The sequence below is a fragment of the Dunckerocampus dactyliophorus genome, chromosome 1 (assembly GCF_027744805.1).
Source record: "Dunckerocampus dactyliophorus isolate RoL2022-P2 chromosome 1, RoL_Ddac_1.1, whole genome shotgun sequence".
NCBI lineage: Eukaryota > Metazoa > Chordata > Actinopteri > Syngnathiformes > Syngnathidae > Dunckerocampus > Dunckerocampus dactyliophorus.
The window spans coordinates 42,157,660-42,176,714 of NC_072819.1; the positions used below are offsets into that span (position 1 = coordinate 42,157,660).

General features: G+C 39.5%; 1 protein-coding gene across 4 annotated transcripts in view; it reads left to right on the forward strand.

The window, feature by feature from the left end:
• Positions 1-98: 98 nt before the first annotated feature.
• si:ch73-181d5.4 (death-inducer obliterator 1) overlaps positions 99-19,055 on the forward strand; it is a 30,833-nt gene continuing 11,876 nt past the window's right edge. The window contains exons 1-7 of one of the 4 annotated variants that reach the window (XM_054780446.1): positions 99-214; positions 885-938; positions 1,744-1,813; positions 1,908-3,048; positions 3,171-3,402; positions 3,573-3,851; positions 3,929-4,106. In XM_054780446.1, coding sequence (XP_054636421.1) covers positions 1,780-1,813; positions 1,908-3,048; positions 3,171-3,402; positions 3,573-3,851; positions 3,929-4,106 — 1,864 coding nt within the window. In that variant the 5' untranslated portion in view covers positions 99-214; positions 885-938; positions 1,744-1,779. Of the gene's footprint in view, positions 751-884; positions 939-1,743; positions 1,814-1,907; positions 3,049-3,170; positions 3,403-3,572; positions 3,852-3,928; positions 4,107-19,055 lie in introns of all 4 variants that reach the window. The other 3 variants (XM_054780438.1, XM_054780423.1, XM_054780431.1) reach the window with 3 other exon arrangements.

Genomic DNA, 19,055 nt, shown 5'->3' on the forward strand with positions numbered 1-19,055 from the left:
TGAAGGGTTACTTATGTACCACCCATACATCCGGCTTGTGCCTACATGACGTCACTACCTCCTTTTAACGCAAACAGGAAGCAAGCTCCGGGAACGTGCTAGATGTTCTCGCGATATTCTCAACGGCAGCACGGTCAAGAAAATGGATGATTGTGCAAACAAGCTAAAGGGTCAATTCCAGTCTTAAACGGATGATATATGACTTATGCCGAAGGTATGCGTTCAGCCTTTGTCGTGGCATCAATCCGAAACGCCTATCAGTAGTTTAAAGTAGCAGTGTTGAATACAGTCGGTAGCGTATCGTATTATATGAGATTGAGGCCAACTAGCTTTTAGCCAAACGAGCTTCACGCAATGTCGGTTGCTCTACCTTCGGCATAATCGGATCATTTGCGGTATTGCAGAGTAGGCACGAAAGCTTCTTTTCTAAGTGCTCTGAATCTTTAATGTGACAATGAGTACTATAATTGCTTTTGTTTATTTTTGTGTTAAACGAATGTCTTTGAAATCTACAGTTTTTGGACGCTTATGGGTTGACTATAGTTAACGATGATTTTTCGTGGGTGCACGATTTTTGTGTTGTCACATCCAAAAGTGAAATTAGCCTGTCGGTGAAACCCCAGAAACGAAATATGAGTGACGTTGGATTTAGTTTTAACGGTGGTTAAGTCTAACGCAGCGGTCTCCCACCTTTTTTCATCTGTGAGATACTTTTACTCAATGAAAATGGCAGAGAGCCTCTCCTTTTTTGTAAGATGTATTTTAAAAGCTTATTTCAACCCAAACAACCTGAATACGCTTGTTTTTTTCCACATAAAATGTTGGCCTCACATTTTGTATGAAAACGACTAAAACAATTGTGTCCATCTTATATTTCTGTGCAGGTGTCTCCCAACTTTCATCACTATTAGAGCTACTTAGACAAATCGAACGGATAGGTGAGCCGTTTGTGTTTCATTTATATGACTGTCAACATTTCAAATGTACTTTATTTACAAAGCACATCTCCACTCCCAACAGTGTGGTCATTGCCTTTATTGTATTTTGTGGTAATTTGTCTTTAAATGGAGTCATTATGTCTCAATTGAACAGTTATAAAAATACTCAAATACCTTTTGACCCTTTGGTGAGCTACTTGTAGCTTCTGAGCTACTGGTTGGAAATCCCTGGTCTAGCGTATGTCTTGTCAGTGTTGGACTTTTGAACAACAAATCATTGCCATTGTAATAGTCTCTTAAACATACATAAGTTGACATAATTCCTTTACACAATAAGAGAAAGATGAGATTTAAAATATCCAATAGTCTGCGAAAGTTACATTAATGTATTAATTACATTAATGTATGTAATAAGTGTCTGTTTTTAAATTTCCATTACGTTCACATTTTGTGCATTTTCCTTGATGACTGAGGACTTTACATCGCATACATGTACAGTTGCACTCAAAATAATTTACCCCCATTGTAAACATTTATTTTCAAAATGTACATGCTTTCAGTAAATACTGACCATTTGTAATATGTATGTTTATGTATAGTATGTGATATGTTGACGTTTTTTTCTGTTTCATTGGATCATTACATGCAACTGCAAGTTCATAAACGTATCAAATATAATTTACATTAATGATTTTTTATATATATATATATATATATATATTGTTGAATATTTGAATATTTTTCGGTGCAACAGTATATGTATTTAGCTTGCATGCTAATAAGTAATGTATTTTATTTTGGGCAGCCTTCATTAATTACTGCTGGTGTTACTGTGGAACCAATGGAGAATAACAGCCTCACAAATGCCAGCTCAGGTGAAATACATGGCAATAATCTGTGAAGCAACTGTTCTAAATTATCATGACAAAATTTATCTATATTTGTTGATGTGGTGATTTGTTTTTGTAGAGGAGCAACAGAGCCAGTCAGAACCTTCAGGTGATAAACCAGGATTGTCCCAACTTAGAAAGTCATGGGGTTTCAGACGATCAACGATAGCTCAACGAGAGTTCATCGAAGAAGTTGGAGATGTAACCCATAGTCCTTCACCTGTGCGGAGGGCCAGAAGCCGGCGTTCTACTCAGACACCATCGGCCTTTAAAGACAACAAGGTCGCCCAAGCTCCTCAAGCATCTCTGACCGTTATGGATGACCTCGAGTGGTCTGCCCCATCTTCACCAGGTTCAGAGGAAACCAAACCAGCTTTATCCACTGTGGGAGGGTGCCTTGACCCAACCATGTGGCAGGACATTGGGTCTGCCTTTGACACTGCTTTCTCCCTTCTTGGTGGGGATGAGGGTTTGTCAATGGACATGTCTGATGATTTGGCAATTCCAGATATTTTGGGAGTTTCTGATACCACAGAGCCTCCTCCTTTACTAGTTTCAGATGACACAGAGATATCTGAGCTCAGGGGACGTCCTGATAATGATGGAATTCTGCAGCCAATGCCAACAGAGAAGGTGGCAAGTGGAGATGTAGATGTAGTTTTGATCTCAAGCCAAGACGAGGAAAGCGATGAAACGACTTCGATACAAATCGAGGAGCAAGTGCAATCTAAATCCAAGCAGGGAACCAGTGCAGGGAGAGGCGGAAGAGGAAGGGCCAGAGGTAGAGGAAGAGGACGAGGAAAGGGTAAAGGCAGAGGGAGGGGCAGAGGGAGGGGTAAGGTAGTTGAGGTTGAGTCATTAGTGGCGTGTGATGAGGACGATGATGTAATGCTTGTTAATCCATCAGAAGGGCAGCTGCAGCACCTACAAAGGGAGCATAAAGATAATGACCTGCACACACCTGAAATGGACACATATCTTGCGCACTCTGTTGTCACGCTGAGTCCTGTTCAGCAAACAAGCTCAGACTGTATTATTATAGACACAGATGTGGAGCAGAATAAAGACACAACTACAGGCCAGTATGATGATGCACCAGAGGAGGCAGACGAGCAATACAACAAAGATAAAGATGTTATGGAACATTCAAGCATATTTACTGCCAAGACTTACGATCCCAGTGCTCTGTACTGCATCTGTCGACAAAAACACAATAAAAGGTACTAATTACTTTAGGATAAAGTAATTTATCACTGTTTGAGTGATAAATTATCTTCTGGAAGGAGCTCCGTGTACACATTATTAAACTTCCCTATCTCTGCATTTGTGTCCCTGTTCTTAGGTTTATGGTCTCCTGTGACAGTTGTCAAGAGTGTTTCCATGGCGACTGTGTTGGTGTCAGTGAAACCGAAGGCCGTACAGAGTATGTTTGCCCACCCTGCACTACAAAGAAGCTCAGCCAATCCCAGTCTGAAGTCCACACCCAGCCAGAACCATATACTTTGCCTGCAGACTTATCACTTATTCCTTCTGGAGACAAACCAGAGGGACAAGAGGAGCAGGACTCCCTGAAGGTAAAAAAAAAATGTAATAATGCCCACATTCCATTAATCACAAAAATATCCTTTTCCAGTTACACACCATGGCAGTATTTTTAATCATGAATTCCTTTGTACTTGTAGTTTTTTTGTTATTTGAAATTTGCTGATGGAGGTCTGGCCTTAAGATAAAAATCTGGTTTCAGAAGACTGTAGAGTTGGAGGAGAATGATATAGAGGAGGCTTCTGCAATAAGTTCTGAACCTGGACGTGGACCTGGTGTGGCGATGGCGGCAGATAGCTCACTTCCGCTATGTATCGGACCAGGATGCACCAGACCAGCTTTACAGGGCTCTGTTTATTGCGGCACTGACTGCATTATTCAGCATGCTACTTTCACTATGCAGTCCCTCTCTGACACAAAGGTGCCCAAACCTACAGGTGGAATGCAGAGAAAAGCTTCACCTACAACACCTGCTGCAAAGGTAATGAGAGTAACTCCATTTAAACAAAGTGATCTAGAATTATGAATATTTGACAAGTGCAAATATTTTCCTCTCAGGGTCAGTGTAGTAGGGTGTCTGCAAGGTTAGCTGCAAAAGCTGAGGAAAATGCCAAAAAGGAGGAGCTGATGGAAGGTGATGGAACGCAGACAGAGGCTACATCCACCAAAGCCTGTGACCCCACTCTCACAGAAGTTCAGGCCACTTCGCTACCATCATCTAAGTTGTACACAGCGTGTATGTACCATTCACTACTCACACTCTTCCTAATCAGACAGCAATGTTAACGCAAGTGCCACCTTTAGCAGTAGATGTCCTACCTCTTTGCACAAGTAACACAATCATGCACAACAATGATACAAACAGAAATCTTTTGGATCACTAATAAGTAACATGGGTCAGCAGTGGGTAAGTATATTATTTTGTTCTTTTGTCAAATTTTAAGAGACAACTTGTGCTGAAACACAGTCCTAACATACTGGGATACCAGCATATAAATCAACACATTTAGTCTCATATAAATGGAAAACCAAGCACTGCACAGCAGTACTTCTTGAGATGGTATCGGGTAGGCAGCGGCCTTTAATGCATTCGGAATACACATCCTAACACTGATCAAGTGATGATTTTCAGCACACAAAAGGTCTCCCGCAGTCTTGAGGGTTTTCACGAAGCAAGCACACACTCAAAATGTGTACAGTTTTTATTTTAAAACCGCAGTTGACTGAAGGGACTGATACAGTCAATTCCAGTCATATTTGAAGACTTCACTGTCTGGTGAGGCACGAATCATCCAAGAACATAGGGTGCATGTGTTTATCATGGACAGCCCAAGCTGAGGAAAACGGGGCTTGAATCCATGGTAAAATTCACAACTTTGTCATTTAGGCATACTTGTTGCCTGAGATGAATCTCTTCTCATAAACTATTTTTTTTTATTTATTCTACTTTTTTTTTAGTCCCAAAGGGAAAATCTCTTTACACTCTGTTGTGTGTTATTTTTACACACAGTACATAAACACATAGATGTAATCCACGTGCCTGCAAAAATGGGTTCAATGAGCATGAAAACAAAACGAAGGGACAGTGAATGTGCCCCTGATCAGTTTGGCGGCGGGTTGTGCCTTGCTATTGGGTACAGGAAACAGACAGGTGTATGTTCATCAACCACTCCCTATTTACATATATACGTACATGCAGATGCATGTATAGTCCATGGCATTAAACCATTTGATCTGCACTGAGCAGATGCACAAATGACTTTGAGCTTGTATGAACGCCTTACGCTCCCAACACACGATTCATTGCAATTTTAAATATAAGGATTTTTTTTGCATGTTTCCATCTGATTTGACATCAGAAAAGATCCTGAAGGTTATGTTAGGCAAACATAGAGATGGTCAGCCTTTACTCTTTTGTACAAAGGAACATGAACTATTTCAGAATGCTTAAAGGTACACAGCAGGTTATTGGAATTCATTAGTTGTCGTGTCATTCCCTTTTAGTGTAATTAAGGAACACAGTTGGAAGGACAATTTTACAAACGCATACACACATGGACAATTGTGGAAAAAGTCGTCAACCTCGTGTTAGTCAACTGTTTCAGTTGCACACATGTTGCAGAACAGCACAGGCAGAATTTCGGGCTCTTGGAGAGCAAGCCTTTTCCCAACTTCAGTCCAATATATTCATACTGATTAGGTTGTGATCATTGCCTATGACGAGGATGAGAACAAGCCTTTTCCCAAATCAACAGTGCCGCTATATTCATACTGATTTATCTTGTGTTCCTTGCCAATGATGATATGTTCGCATCATTGGTAATTCACTTAGATGCTTCTGTGAGGACATATTGGATTTTTTTTACATACTGCATCAGAAAAGGCCTCTTACAACACATACATTCAAGTCAAACACCTTGCATCACAATAACCTACTGTTTACATACTGCATTGGAAAAGGCCTCTTACAACACATACATTCAAGTCGTAAACACCTTGCATCACAATAACTTACAGCAATCCTTGCCCCAGCATCATGCTTTGACTTTTGTCAGAACCTTAATGCTGTATCTCTCATCACAAACTACTGTACATACATACTCTTGGACGATTTGTTTATGACATAGCAGGGTTAGGATTGATAGGACCTTATTAAATTATATAGAGATGGAGGATGAATTTGCGGTCCACATGACAATGAGTGAGATTCTTTTGGTTACATTGCCACTGATGATTTAAATTGTCAGCTGAGTGACTACAATGTGTACATACAGCCTCCCCATGTGCCTTTATGAGGTCATCCATCTTCTACAAAGCTGCAAAGGAAGACAATTTATTGCGTAAAGATCACACACTGCAAACAAAAAGCCTGGTCAGGAGAGTGATGATTCAGAGAGCCCCTGACTGACAGGGACCTTGGAAAATAGTAAAACATTACTTGAGTTTTTTTTTTTGTTTTGTTTTGTTTTTTTGGTGGGGCCCCAAAGTGATATTTTTTTCACAGGGCCAAACAAAAAACATTCAGCGACATGCAAGAACTGTCGGACATAGAGTTGAAAAAGCTGTTCAATATTTCCACGCTTTTTTTTTTTGTGCTAAAATCTATTTTGTATTTTTCTTCACACCTGAGGGTATAGTACACTTATTGGCTGGGCAATTTGACTTTTGGTTTTCCAGCCTTTTTAGGCCATTTTAAAAATACACCGTTCACGCCAAACCTTTCACACACTTGAACGGCAATACACTGAAGTGAAACAAAATTGACAACAACGGGAAATTACAACACTGGACAGTGTAGGATGTATGAAGTCACATCTAGAAAAAGTTATTCAACATTCACTGAGTAGCGGGTGATGCTGTACTTAATACCTAGCTATAACCAACAGCAAGCTTTCCAACAAATTCATTTGGTTTTCTGCTGAGTATACTTGCAACAAGATCTTTAATGGACGTGGTTTGGTGTGATTATGGGGTCGTTCACAGTGGAATGACCAATTGTTTCTAGAAAGTATATAAACTAACAGCAACTGTCACTTGCTACAAAATGTATAATTTTGCCTTACAGTCATATTTCCTACATCGGACCAATGCTTGTGAGCCAGCAAAGGTTACTACACACCAACCCTTCCCTGCACTGAAAGTGAGATAGTTGACATGAAGAAAAATTCCTTGATACATTTTATCACTTGCCTTTTACAGAAGGAAGCATACAGTTTATTTATGTCTTAAAACCAAAATAAGTGAAACGGGTTAATGTAATCGACATCTGTAATTCAAGCAATGCACAGATAGAAAAGAGGTATGACTTAATAGAATCTTTTTTTTTTTTTTTTTACAACCATATACATGTGCTCGTGGACGTTTATACATGGATCTCGTCTTAAACTGTAAGGCATCAGGAGTTCCAAAGACAAATTGTTGTCAGGAGGCAAACAATTCAAACACCTCACAGTTATCACTATAGAGGTTGTTTTGTTCTTTATTGGCTGCATTTTCCCATTCTTACACAATGGAAACAGCACAGTGGTTAGAGAAAATCACTGTCAATATCCATAAGATCTGCCCAGTCTTTCTGATTTCACTGCATACAACAGGAACTTGTTTGTTTTTCAGTGCATTTCACTTCAGAAGCAATGCAATGTCAGTCAAAGCCTTCATACTTCACTTGGATCTTTTGATCCTACACATTTTTTGAGTCCCAGCAAAGAAGTACGAGTGCCATGCAACAGTTGGGTGAAGGTTTTTTTTATTTTATTTATTTTTTTTTTTTACCATTTCCTTTTTTACCTTTCTTAGGTTTCAATTCGAAAGGAAAAATATTTGGGACATTCAGGTGACACCAACACTGAAGATCACATAACACATTTTTCTCTCAGATCACTTGATTGAGCTGTTGGCACTTGGTTGTCACAAGGGTCCGCACTAGTCGTGGTTCTAACAAGTTCGTACTTCTGTCGAGGTCAGGAGGCAACACAAGTTTAGACTGTTGACTGAATGCCAAAAGTCTGTGGGCCTGGTTGGGATCTGTGGCTAAAAGTGGCCCAGTGGCATCACTGCACGTGCTCTCTTGCTGCATATTTTCATCTCTGCGTCAAGGGGAAGTCAACAAGCTAAACAGTACTATCTGCTTGAGACCTGGCTGTGAAGTTAGGAGCCTTTTGAACGTATCCCAAGTGCTGGGTGTCTTTGTGCTTGGCTATGATGCCTTCTTGCACTACATGCACATTTCTTGACAGAGATGGTTCTTTAAAGCAGGGATTCTCGAAGTATGTCAGAAGGTCTGCAAAATTTCATGATATTGACATTCCCTCACTAGTGAACTAATCCAATTAACTCTTGTGTAAAAATAAGACAGGCACATTAAATAAAAGCACAACATGAATACAGACGCACAATCCACCAGTACTAATTAACTTGAGGTTGTGCACCGAACAAATATGCACATTAATGCTCAATAAGGTCATCAAACTTTACCTTTATGTATTCTCACACAGTATCAGCATTTGAGACTAAATATGAAGTGACAGAAGAACGGGGCACATACACTAGGTCTTATCTGCAGCGTCTGAGAAAGTTAGCACACGCACACAGCTATGGTGCGTTCAAAGCTCATCGAACAAAGTGAGAAGGGTTGCGCTCTCTGAAACACAATGAAACACAACATAAACAAGCATCAAATGTGGGATTTCTAACTATATATTATTTTGGGAATAAAATAACGGTCCTTATTTCCAAAATTGATATGCATTTACATAAAATTTGACATAAATCCGCCAAAACAAGTCCTCTGCCTCGACTCGTTCAGGATCACGAATGTCTTTTCCTTTGGTTTTGGTGTAACGTGCAATAAAAGTGACTGCTGTTTCAAACAGAATAGTTCCAGCTCCAACAACAATCTGGTTGTTGCTTTAAAAGTCGCCATTGTTTTACTAGTAGAGGAACCTGAACAGCTGGTCAATGTTGTTTTTGCTCACTCTCAGATAAACACTGCCCCAAGTGTTTTGGCAGAGAATTACAAGTCACATGCTCACTCTTAGAGCATAACAGGATAAAGACGCCATCAAGAGTGCTGGCATAGTGACAACGATGTAGCATAAAGCATAAAGAAGCCTTAAGTGTGCAACTCCTGCTGCTCATTTCCATAGCACAGTGGACAAAAATGTAAGTCCATCCACTTCAAGGGATGCGAAGGCCAAACCGACTAAGCTTACGACAGCATTTATATTGAGTTTGGTTTGATTGAGAATGACGGAAGGCAGAATTATCAATTTTAATCAGCATGAGGGTTATAATGGGGTCCTTGGAAATAATCTCCCCTGCAAGGAGTCCATGTTCCCAAAACGTTTGAGAAGCCCTGCTTTAAAGTGTCTTGTGTTGTTTTGTATGACAAAATATATTACAAGTTTAATATCGGGCCACAACTCATGAACTGTGATTGTCTTATTGGCTTGAATGATGAGATTTTACAGTGCTAATCACGTTATTGTTCAGATTTATACTTACAAGTATAGTAGTGCTTCAGAAATACACCTAGATTTTTGTACCTTCATTGTAATAATATACCTTCTGTGTGCTTGTATAAACTGTGCAGAACGGCATATTAATACAGTTGCACAGATTGGTTTAATTTAATTTTAAATTAATTGTGCAGCACTAACAACACAATTACACAAGGGATGTGATCGGAAAGAACATGACTCCAACACTGAAATATCTTGATCAGATAATTCATTGTATTTGAATGTCTTAGATTGAAATCAACTATGGATAGTTTACTAAATAACTAACATTGCATATTTTTCCCTCAAATGAAGATTTGATTTTGACTAAGATCTTAAAATTGGTTTAGGTAGGCACAGCCAAGTCAGTTGTCACACACTTTACCTTTGTGACATTTAACATTCAGATTCTGGCAGGTTTTGCTTGGTAATGGCATAGTGGTGTAAGGTTTTGACGTATTGCTGGACCGTTATGTACAGTTTTAATCAGGATATCTTGTTCAATTTTTTTCACCTCATTACTGGTAAGAAAATAGTTCCCTTTGTAGTGTTGCCCATTGTTAATGTAGAGTGACTTCTTAATGGTGTAACATGACTACCCTCTAGCGGCCAAAATAATAACATGCAACCTTCCAGAGACACTGGCGCTTTTTTTTTTTTTTTTTGGAGTCTCGGCAATTAACACACACACATAAGTACTTGCTTTTTTCAATCAACCAGCACTTGTCTAAAGAAGAAAGTACACAAAACATGAGATCCTTGTAGTTATGGTACAGGTTAGACTGCATTGTGCTAGTATGATGTTGCATTAGTTATATAACTGAAAGCCATTGCCATCCGGCTTCATATTTTGCTGTGCTATTATAGCACATAATCATCATTAGTTAAAAAAGCCAACATTTTTTTTTTAAATTACCTGACGGCTATCTGTATTACCAAACATTCATTTGTTTTAGTTTGTCATTCATTGAGAATATCAGATCTATGCTGCCACAGGTAATTGTAAATAGGCTCTAATTATTTAAAATATATTTCATGGTGAAAAGGCCTGTAATTCAGGCCTTTTAATTTTTGGACATTTTTGCTTAATGTTCTTGACTTTTTGATTTGTATTGTATGGTAGGCCTATTCCTCAAACTCTGACATGTCTCGCATGTCTCCTTCAACATGTCTTTGCTTTCCAATCGGTGGTTACATTTCCTTACCGCTGCCTCATCCTCCATCGACTTTTTGAGACTTCCCGTTTTCTGTCAACACCATCACTCATATCAAATCCCCCTGGTCTGGTAATGGGTGATAGATAAAGTCAGTCAATCTTGTTTTCTTGGTCTCATTGAGAGCGTCTTCTTTGGTTATCACTGTTTGATGAAAAGTAAAATCCTACAAAACTTTCCATCATCGACACGCCAATCTAGGGTATAGATTTTGTCATTTGTCTCTCAATTACCTTCATAATGTTGGACATGAGTCTTTTTTTGTCCTTTAGAGCTCACTGAGAAAACCACAAATATGTTTGCATGGTATCATATGCTGTGGGAGCATAATTTAAATCTTTGTTCTTAAAATGAATGGTTTCCCTTTTAAATTAAAATGCTATAAGGCTGTAACTGTTTACCCCACCATCAGTATTACTTTAAGGGCAAAAAGTCCGTGCTTTCTTTGGTCAGATGATTTCCAGTTGATCTAATGCACATTAGACTGGTTATTTTAATTACACCAGTCAACATTCAGTGAAAAGTTTTGAAGTGTGCACAACCTCAGTAAATTGAAGCATTGTTTATGTTGAAAATGACAAAGCAATGCAAAATCAAGTACTCTAAGGCAGGGTCTTCAATTAAAATTGAGTAAGGTCCGTTTATGCAATTTTAATTATTTTTTTCACAGCAAATGTCCAAACCTCATATTGCCTTAAATTGTGTCAAACAGACCAGTTTTTATGAATATCAAATGTAATGAATCCCTGCAAATCTCCCGATTGATTCAACACAATTATCTTGTCACCTAAATTGCATTTAAAAGAAGGCCAAATTTCACATAAATTAAAAAAGGTTTAACTGTACAAACAATGTAATGAACACAAGAGGCTTATTTTTAAGTTAAATAAAACTGCACCGGTTTCTCTGAAAAAATAACATTAAATAATAATTTCATAAGTGTCTCTTTTAAAGAACACATTGCCTGCAACATTGTGCCTTTGGGAAAAGTAGTCTATAACGAAGGTAAAAGTTACCTTAAATGTTAATTGTAGCCCTTTCATTCAACGTTTATATGCATTTCAAATTGTAATTATAAAACTATAAAAACGTGTTGTGTATTAACACTTTTGAGAGTCAACTACTAATGACATCATAGACGGGCGACGTAAGTCCTGTTTTTGGTTGCCAATTTGTTCGCTAGCTAATAGGATGCTAACAAAGAAGTTTTCTGATCAAAAATATATGAAGAATGTAGATGTACTCACAGAGTGTATTAATGAACAGGATAAGATGTGCGCCATATTGTACGCTAATCGGAGAATGCATGCAAACCAAGGCTAAATTGCGAGTACATTTTTTGTATTTAACCAACAAACACGCTAACGGGGGTGAGTTAGAGGTTCCAAAGTATGGATACAATAAAACCTACGTGTTTAATAAATGTCAAAATGTTGTGGAAGAAGACAATTTTAATACATGATGCCTGGACACATCGCAGTGTGTAGAAACACGTCAAACAGCCGTATTTCAACACCAAAACTTCCATTTTTGTATGCATAGATGAATGAAAATAGACTGAAACTCAAACGTGTGTATTTCGTTAGTCAGTGGTAAGTATACAACAACAATGACACGACGGTAGATACTGTAGTTTAAGAAGTATATGAGAGAGAGCAACCAACAACTAAAAGTAACCCTGGAATGTCCATAAACAACATTTGAGAAGTCACAAAGTAGCAGACAGTTTTAAATAGTGAAGGCGAAGTACCACAATGGCGTATTTTTTATTTTTTTACTATGCCACTGATCACTACTACTGAGCATCACTACCACACAAATCAAAGCAGATGTCATTCAAACACACATGAAAACTTTACCGACAACATGAAAAACTGTATAATGTTATATTATCTGTTAGACTGACGGCTACATAGCTGATAGCATGTAGCTTTGTCTTTTACCATACGATTTAAAGACGTACATACGGAACCAAGATTAACAGTAAATGTAATTCACAGCAAAGAAGTTTACTTCACTTTCATTTGCAGTTTGTATTACTTCCATTTATAAAATATACCTTTTTAATTTTTACTCCAACCTCTTTTGCTCATTTGTTTTAAACTTTGCCCTCCATGGACCCCCGTCACACAATTTTTCCAGAGAGGAAATGAAAGCATTAGGAGTACGTAGGGCTGGGTTTTAATTGTAGTTAGGGTTTTCATGTTGAAGAAATTTGTGAAACAACTGCAATGTTACAATATTAACAGTTAGCTGTTGTTTTGATATATTTGTTAGTTTATATATAATATCTAGGGGTAAATATGTTAAATTGAAAACAATTTAATTATAATAGTAAATTAACATTTGTTATTATCATTGATTCTCAGGTTATTGGTACCGTATTGGTTCAAATGTGTAAGGTACCCATCCCTATATAGCATTACATATTTACCAGTGGTGGGTGGTGCATTTTGCACCTGGGCCTTCAGTGTGGCCTTAAGCGACCCAATCCACCTCTTAATGTCACCACCATCACGTCACAATCATAAAAACTATCAGTAATATAAATGCAACATAACAATGTGTGGCATTATATAGTTGGCAATGGATACCACATTACTAAAGCAACAAACCCAGTTAACACTTTATCTTCCAATACATCATCCCTAAATAACTCCACACTACAAACCTCTACCATACATCATGCAATTCAGAGTCAGTATTTATCTACACTCAACAAAAATATAAAATATATCACCACTTCTCTCAAATATTATTCACAAATCTGTCTAAATCTGTGATAGTGAGCACTTCTCCTTTGTTGAAATAATCCATCCCACCTCACAGGTGTGCCATATCAAGATGCTGATTAGACACCATGATTAGTGCACAGGTGTGCCTAGACTGCCCACAATAAAAGGCCACTCTGAAATGTGCAGTTTTATCACACAGCACAATGCCACAGATGTCGCAACATTTGAGGGGGCGTGCAATTGGCATGCTGACAGCAGGAATGTCAACCAGAGCTGTTGCTCGTGTATTGAATGTTCATTTCTCTACCATAAGCCGTCTCCAAAGGCGCTTCAGAGAATTTGGCAGTACATCCAACCAGCCTCACAACCACAGACCACATGTAACCACACAAGCCCGGGACCTCTACATCCAGCATGTTCACCTCCAAGATCGTCTGAGACCAGCCACTCCGACAGCTGCTGAAACAATCGGTTTGCATAACGAAAGAATTTCTGCACAAACTGTCAGATACCGTCTAAGGGAAGCTCATTTGCATGCTCGTCATGCTCATCAGGGTCTCGACTCCAGTTCGTCGTCGTAACTGACTTGAGTGGGCAAATGCTCAAATTAGATGGTGTCTGGCACGTAGGAGAGGTGTTCTCTTCGCCAATGAATCCCGGTTTACACTCTTCAGGGCAGATGGCAGGCAGCGTGTGTGGACTGGTGTAGGTGAGCGGTTTTCTGATGTCAATGTTGTGGATCGAGTGGCCCATGGTGGCGGTGGGGTCATGGTATGGGCAGGCGTCTGTTATGGTTGAAGAACACAGGTGCATTTCATTGATGGCATTTTGAATGCACAGAGATACCGTGACGAGATCCTGAGGCCCATTGTTGTGCCATACACATCACCTCATGTTGCAGCAGGATAATGCACAGCCCCATGTGGCAAGGATCTGTACACAATTCTTGGAAGATGTTTTTCTGAGTCCCCAGACACAATATTTGAGAGAAATGGTGATGTTGTGTATGTGGAAAAGGTTTTAGATCTCTGAGTTCATCTCATAAAAAATGGGAGCAAAAACAAAAGTGTTGCGTTTATATTTTTGTTGAGTGTAATAACATGACAAACACATTTAAAAAATGAAATAACATACATCACAGTTACCACTCACTTATAAGCACTGATCTGGAAGACTTCAAGTGGAAGCAGTGAACAACCCTATCCAAGGCTGACATATATAAAACATTGATATAAACTCACTTAGTTGTTCATATAACACACTCAGAAGAACTCCATGCCTGTCTGCTTTCGTCATGACTGAAAAAGATCAATAAAGTGCTGCTGTTCATGTGATGATGCATTTAAGTGTACTGTCAACTTTGAGTGCTACGGAATAGGCTTTCCAATATCACCCAGGGGACAGAAAAATGCTGACTTTACTGTGGGCCAGCTGAACTCTATCCGTCCATCCATTTATCCATCTACAGTATCTATCTGCCTATCTATCTACCTACCTACTTATGGCAACACATAGAAGCTGGGCAAAGAAATCGTAAGAGACACATACATCGACATCATGTTGATGGCCTCCACTCACAAGAGAAAAAGAGACTGACGAGGGCTCACTTTGTTCAAGCCTTTGCTTCTTGGAGAAAACGCGCCTAGGGGCTGAAAACAACAACAGGGTGAACCTTCTTCCTGCCTGTGTGGAGGCGAGAGAAGGAAAACAGACACACATGCGCCTGACAATATATTGAGGCCGGCAAAATGATTGCATTCGTTTTCATTTATCGTGCGATTGATTAATTATCACAAGACAGTTTTTTCTGAATGCGAAATCTTGTCACATTTTAATATTGCGAGATCTTGTGACACCCCTATTGAACATCTTTATTACCCATCACTGCCTTGCCTTAATTATCTTGGGTGTGGAATTCACCAGAACCGCACAGGTGATTACTGGAATCCTCCTCCACTACTCCATGATGCTATAACAGAGCTGGTGGAAGCTGGACACCTTGTGCTGCTTCAGCTCCTGCTTGAGGATACCCTACCAGTGCTCAGTTGGAGTCAGGTCTGGGGGACATACTCTGGCCACTCTATCACCTTCAGCTTCCTTAGCAAGGCACTTGTCATCTTTGAGGTGTGTTTTGGGTCGTTATGTTGGTCGTTTTGCGGCCCAGTTTCCAAAAAGAGGGGCTCATGCTCTACATCAGCATGTCACAGTTCATTCATATTTCCCTCAATGAACTGCAGCACTCATGGCGGCACAGACCATGGCACTACCCCACCACCATGCTTGACTTTTTCGATGTACACAAAGGGCCTATTTCTCAAGTTGTTCACAAATTTGTCTAAATCTGTTAGTGAGCATTCATAATTCATAAATCCACCATTTTTGCCTCAAATACGCCGATCCAGAGCATGTCAAACTTGCTCGGTATTTCTGTGCATTCAAAATGTCATTAATAAAATGCACCTGTGTTCATTGTCCATAACACGCCTGCCCTTACAATAAGCCCACTGCCACCATAGGCCACTTTATTCGCAACACAGGTGCATTTTGTTCTCTTAATGCACAGAGAAACCGTGACGAGATTCTGAGTCTCACTGCTGTGCCATTCATGCACGACCATTACCTCATGTTGCAGCATGATAATGCATGGCCCCATGTTGCAAGGATCTGTACACAATTCGTGGAAGCTGAAAACATCCCAGTCCTTGCATGGCTTTCATGTGATTTTGGGATCCCACTAGTGGTCTGCAAGCATTTTTTCTGCTATGCATTTTTCTGCTATGGCTCCAGCTGGTTTGTGCATCTGTGTCGTCACACCCTTGAGCCTTTCAAAGTTCTGCAACGGAGTTGAATGTGTGCTGTGCAGTTCTCCACCGAAGTGCTAGGGGCAGTGTTTTCTGGTGAGTCAATTCGGCGAGTAACCATGACACAATGATTTAGCTTGTTAGTTTCCTTTGTGGCTAATGAACAATAGCAACTTAAGTGATAGTGTTATTGGAAGTGGAAATAATTGATGTGTGCCAACACTTTTATTGTAAGTGTTGATCCAAACTTGTTGGAGAAGACGTTTGCGAAGTTGGGCCATACACGCTCAGAACCTTTGAATGAGTCGTATCAACACAGGAGAAATGTTTAGAATTACAGCCATTGCGGTCTGCATCATCTCTACGTAAGGTCAGAGTTTTTTGGAGGTGTAAGTCTCACTAGGCAAGAGTGTTTGGAGGGGGAGTTCAGCAGCTAAACAAGCTGTAGATACTGTAGCATAGAGTCTAGGTTCCCAAAGTGGGGTACGCCCCCAGGGGTAAGCCTATTGTGATGGGTGTACGTCAATAAAAATGAAAAACAATTGGCACCTATCACAATTACAAGTGCACCAGAACGTCTCAGGACACAAGGAGAATGGAGCAGACCTTCAATTTGAGACACCTTCAATTTGGTGTTAAATTAATATGCAGACTTAAACCATAGACATCGTGAGTGGGAAAAAAAAGTGAACCCAAATTCAAACTGGAATAAAAGATATGTAGGATGATTACTTATCTAATTATCAGTGGTCATGTGAAACTTTGTCAAAGGTGACCATGCAAAATACACGTTTGACCTGGAATTACTATAAAATTGATTACCCAATTAATTATGTTCAATATTTCAAGTTAATTCAGATAAAAGGGTTTACGCTTCTTAGGTGTGCAGGAGTAGGGAGTACATGGCTTCAAGTCAAATGTCTGAAGAGGTATGTGACTGTAAAAAGTTTGGTAAACACTGGCTAGCAAAGGAGAACAATAGCGGTGGAGATGTGTGGCAACGCAACAGCTAAGGAGAGAATAGCCCTGCACCAAACTGATGCAAAGGTAGATCTTAAGAAACGTGACTAAATTGCCAGGTGACAACACATGTAGCTTGCCACTCCTCTGTCTGACTTGAAGGAAGGCAACCTAAGGAGGAAACAGAAAACGGTAACAAAAATAAAATAATACAGGAATGGAATACATTTAAGGAAAGCTGGCAAACTATATAAGAGTGTTGGACTATCAGTGTAATGTCTTTCAGAAGTTGGACCTGGACACTGAGCAGAAAGGACTTAATAAGAAAATTCAGAAAGCGATCAAGATTCATACAATCTGCTGTCTTATAATAATACATTTAATTTATAAAAAGACATTCAGGGACACTTTACAAGATAAAGGTAAAACAACAAAGGCTAAAATAAACATTTAACAAACAATTGAAGGACAGTGTAGAAGCAGTCGTGAGTATGCAATTTTGAACAGATGAGTTTTGAGTCTGGATTGGGAGATGTGAAAGGAGTCAGTATTTCGGATGTCAGGTGGTAAGCAGTTCCGAGTTTGGGAGCAGAGCGACTCTTTGCCTGGCTTGGCGCCAGTAAAGTTTCTTAAGGGTGCGAGTGATGTGATGGAATGAGGGGGTTGTGGTTATGATCTGGGCAGCGGAGTTCTGGACCTATTGGAACATGTTGAGGAACTTCTGGGGGAGCCCAACGGGAAGAGAGGAGTTGCAGTAGTCGATGCTTGAGCAGACTGAACAAGGATGGAGGCAAAGTGGACAGCAACAGAAGGGCAGAGTTAATGTGTTAGTACAATTGTCTTTATTAATCTGGGTGTTATGTATCAATAACATGTTAGAAATGTTTAAATATAACTAGTCTAGGGTTGGGCATCGTTTGAATTTGAGTGATTCCGATTCCTCATTTAGATTCTGGTTCCTAACTATTCTCGATTCTGATTCTTTTCAAAGGTAGGGTCATAAAAGTTTGAATGGTTTAAATGAGGGCGCTAACCAAAGTTCTTGGATGAAATGTCTGAATGTCTCCATAATTTTATTTAATTATATGAACTTTTTATGAATTTACTATGAATTTTTCACAGGGCTATTTTTAACTAGTATATAAATATCAAACCTTTGAACTTGAACATAAATGTCTAGAAGGAGCATTACATAGGAGTACACGTTCACAAATTATTATTTTTGAAAACCTTATGAAAAAACAGTTACACATATCCTGTTTGTGTTGGAGAGTGTCTTACGATGCAGAATAGATGAAGTGTAACTTAACCATGCAACTGAGTTCCCACTAACCCGCGTGCAGAATATCAACAAAGCATGGTGAATGGAGTCACACTTTAAGTGGTCTGGTCAACTTCCTGGCTAAATGTGGCGTTAAACGTTAGGTCGTTTGTCTATGAAAACGTACCCAGCCTTACTTTAGCTGGATATTTGAGTTGGCCACCATATTCGTGGTATAAAGTGCAATTAGTTTGCTTCTTCAGTGTTTGCATAAGATTGATATTTATTGTTTCACTTACCTGACTGGTTGGAAGAAGTCCGGCGTAGCGCATCAAAAACGAGGCACTCTGTTGGACCGTGAATCCGGAGGTGTATAATCCTGTAATTGGTGCACCCTCCTTTGCATAATATGATGGCGTTGCAAATGTTTCACGGCGAAAAGTGTTAATTTTTTAGCTGAATTTTAGCTTTCAAACTTTCCAGCGCCGTCGCACACTGTCCATGGCTGAAATGGATGAGCACAAATGCTTTCTGCCGCTTCTTCTTCGTGGGTGTTCGCCGGCTTCTTCTTTGTTGGTGTTATGCGGGCTTTTTAGCCACTTGGCAGGCTGGTCAATCACTGAATGTAAGGAGTGAAACTTGTTAAAAATCTGAAGAATCGGAATGTTAGTCCCATTTCCCATCAATGCTCGATGCCCAACCCTACTTTAGTCAT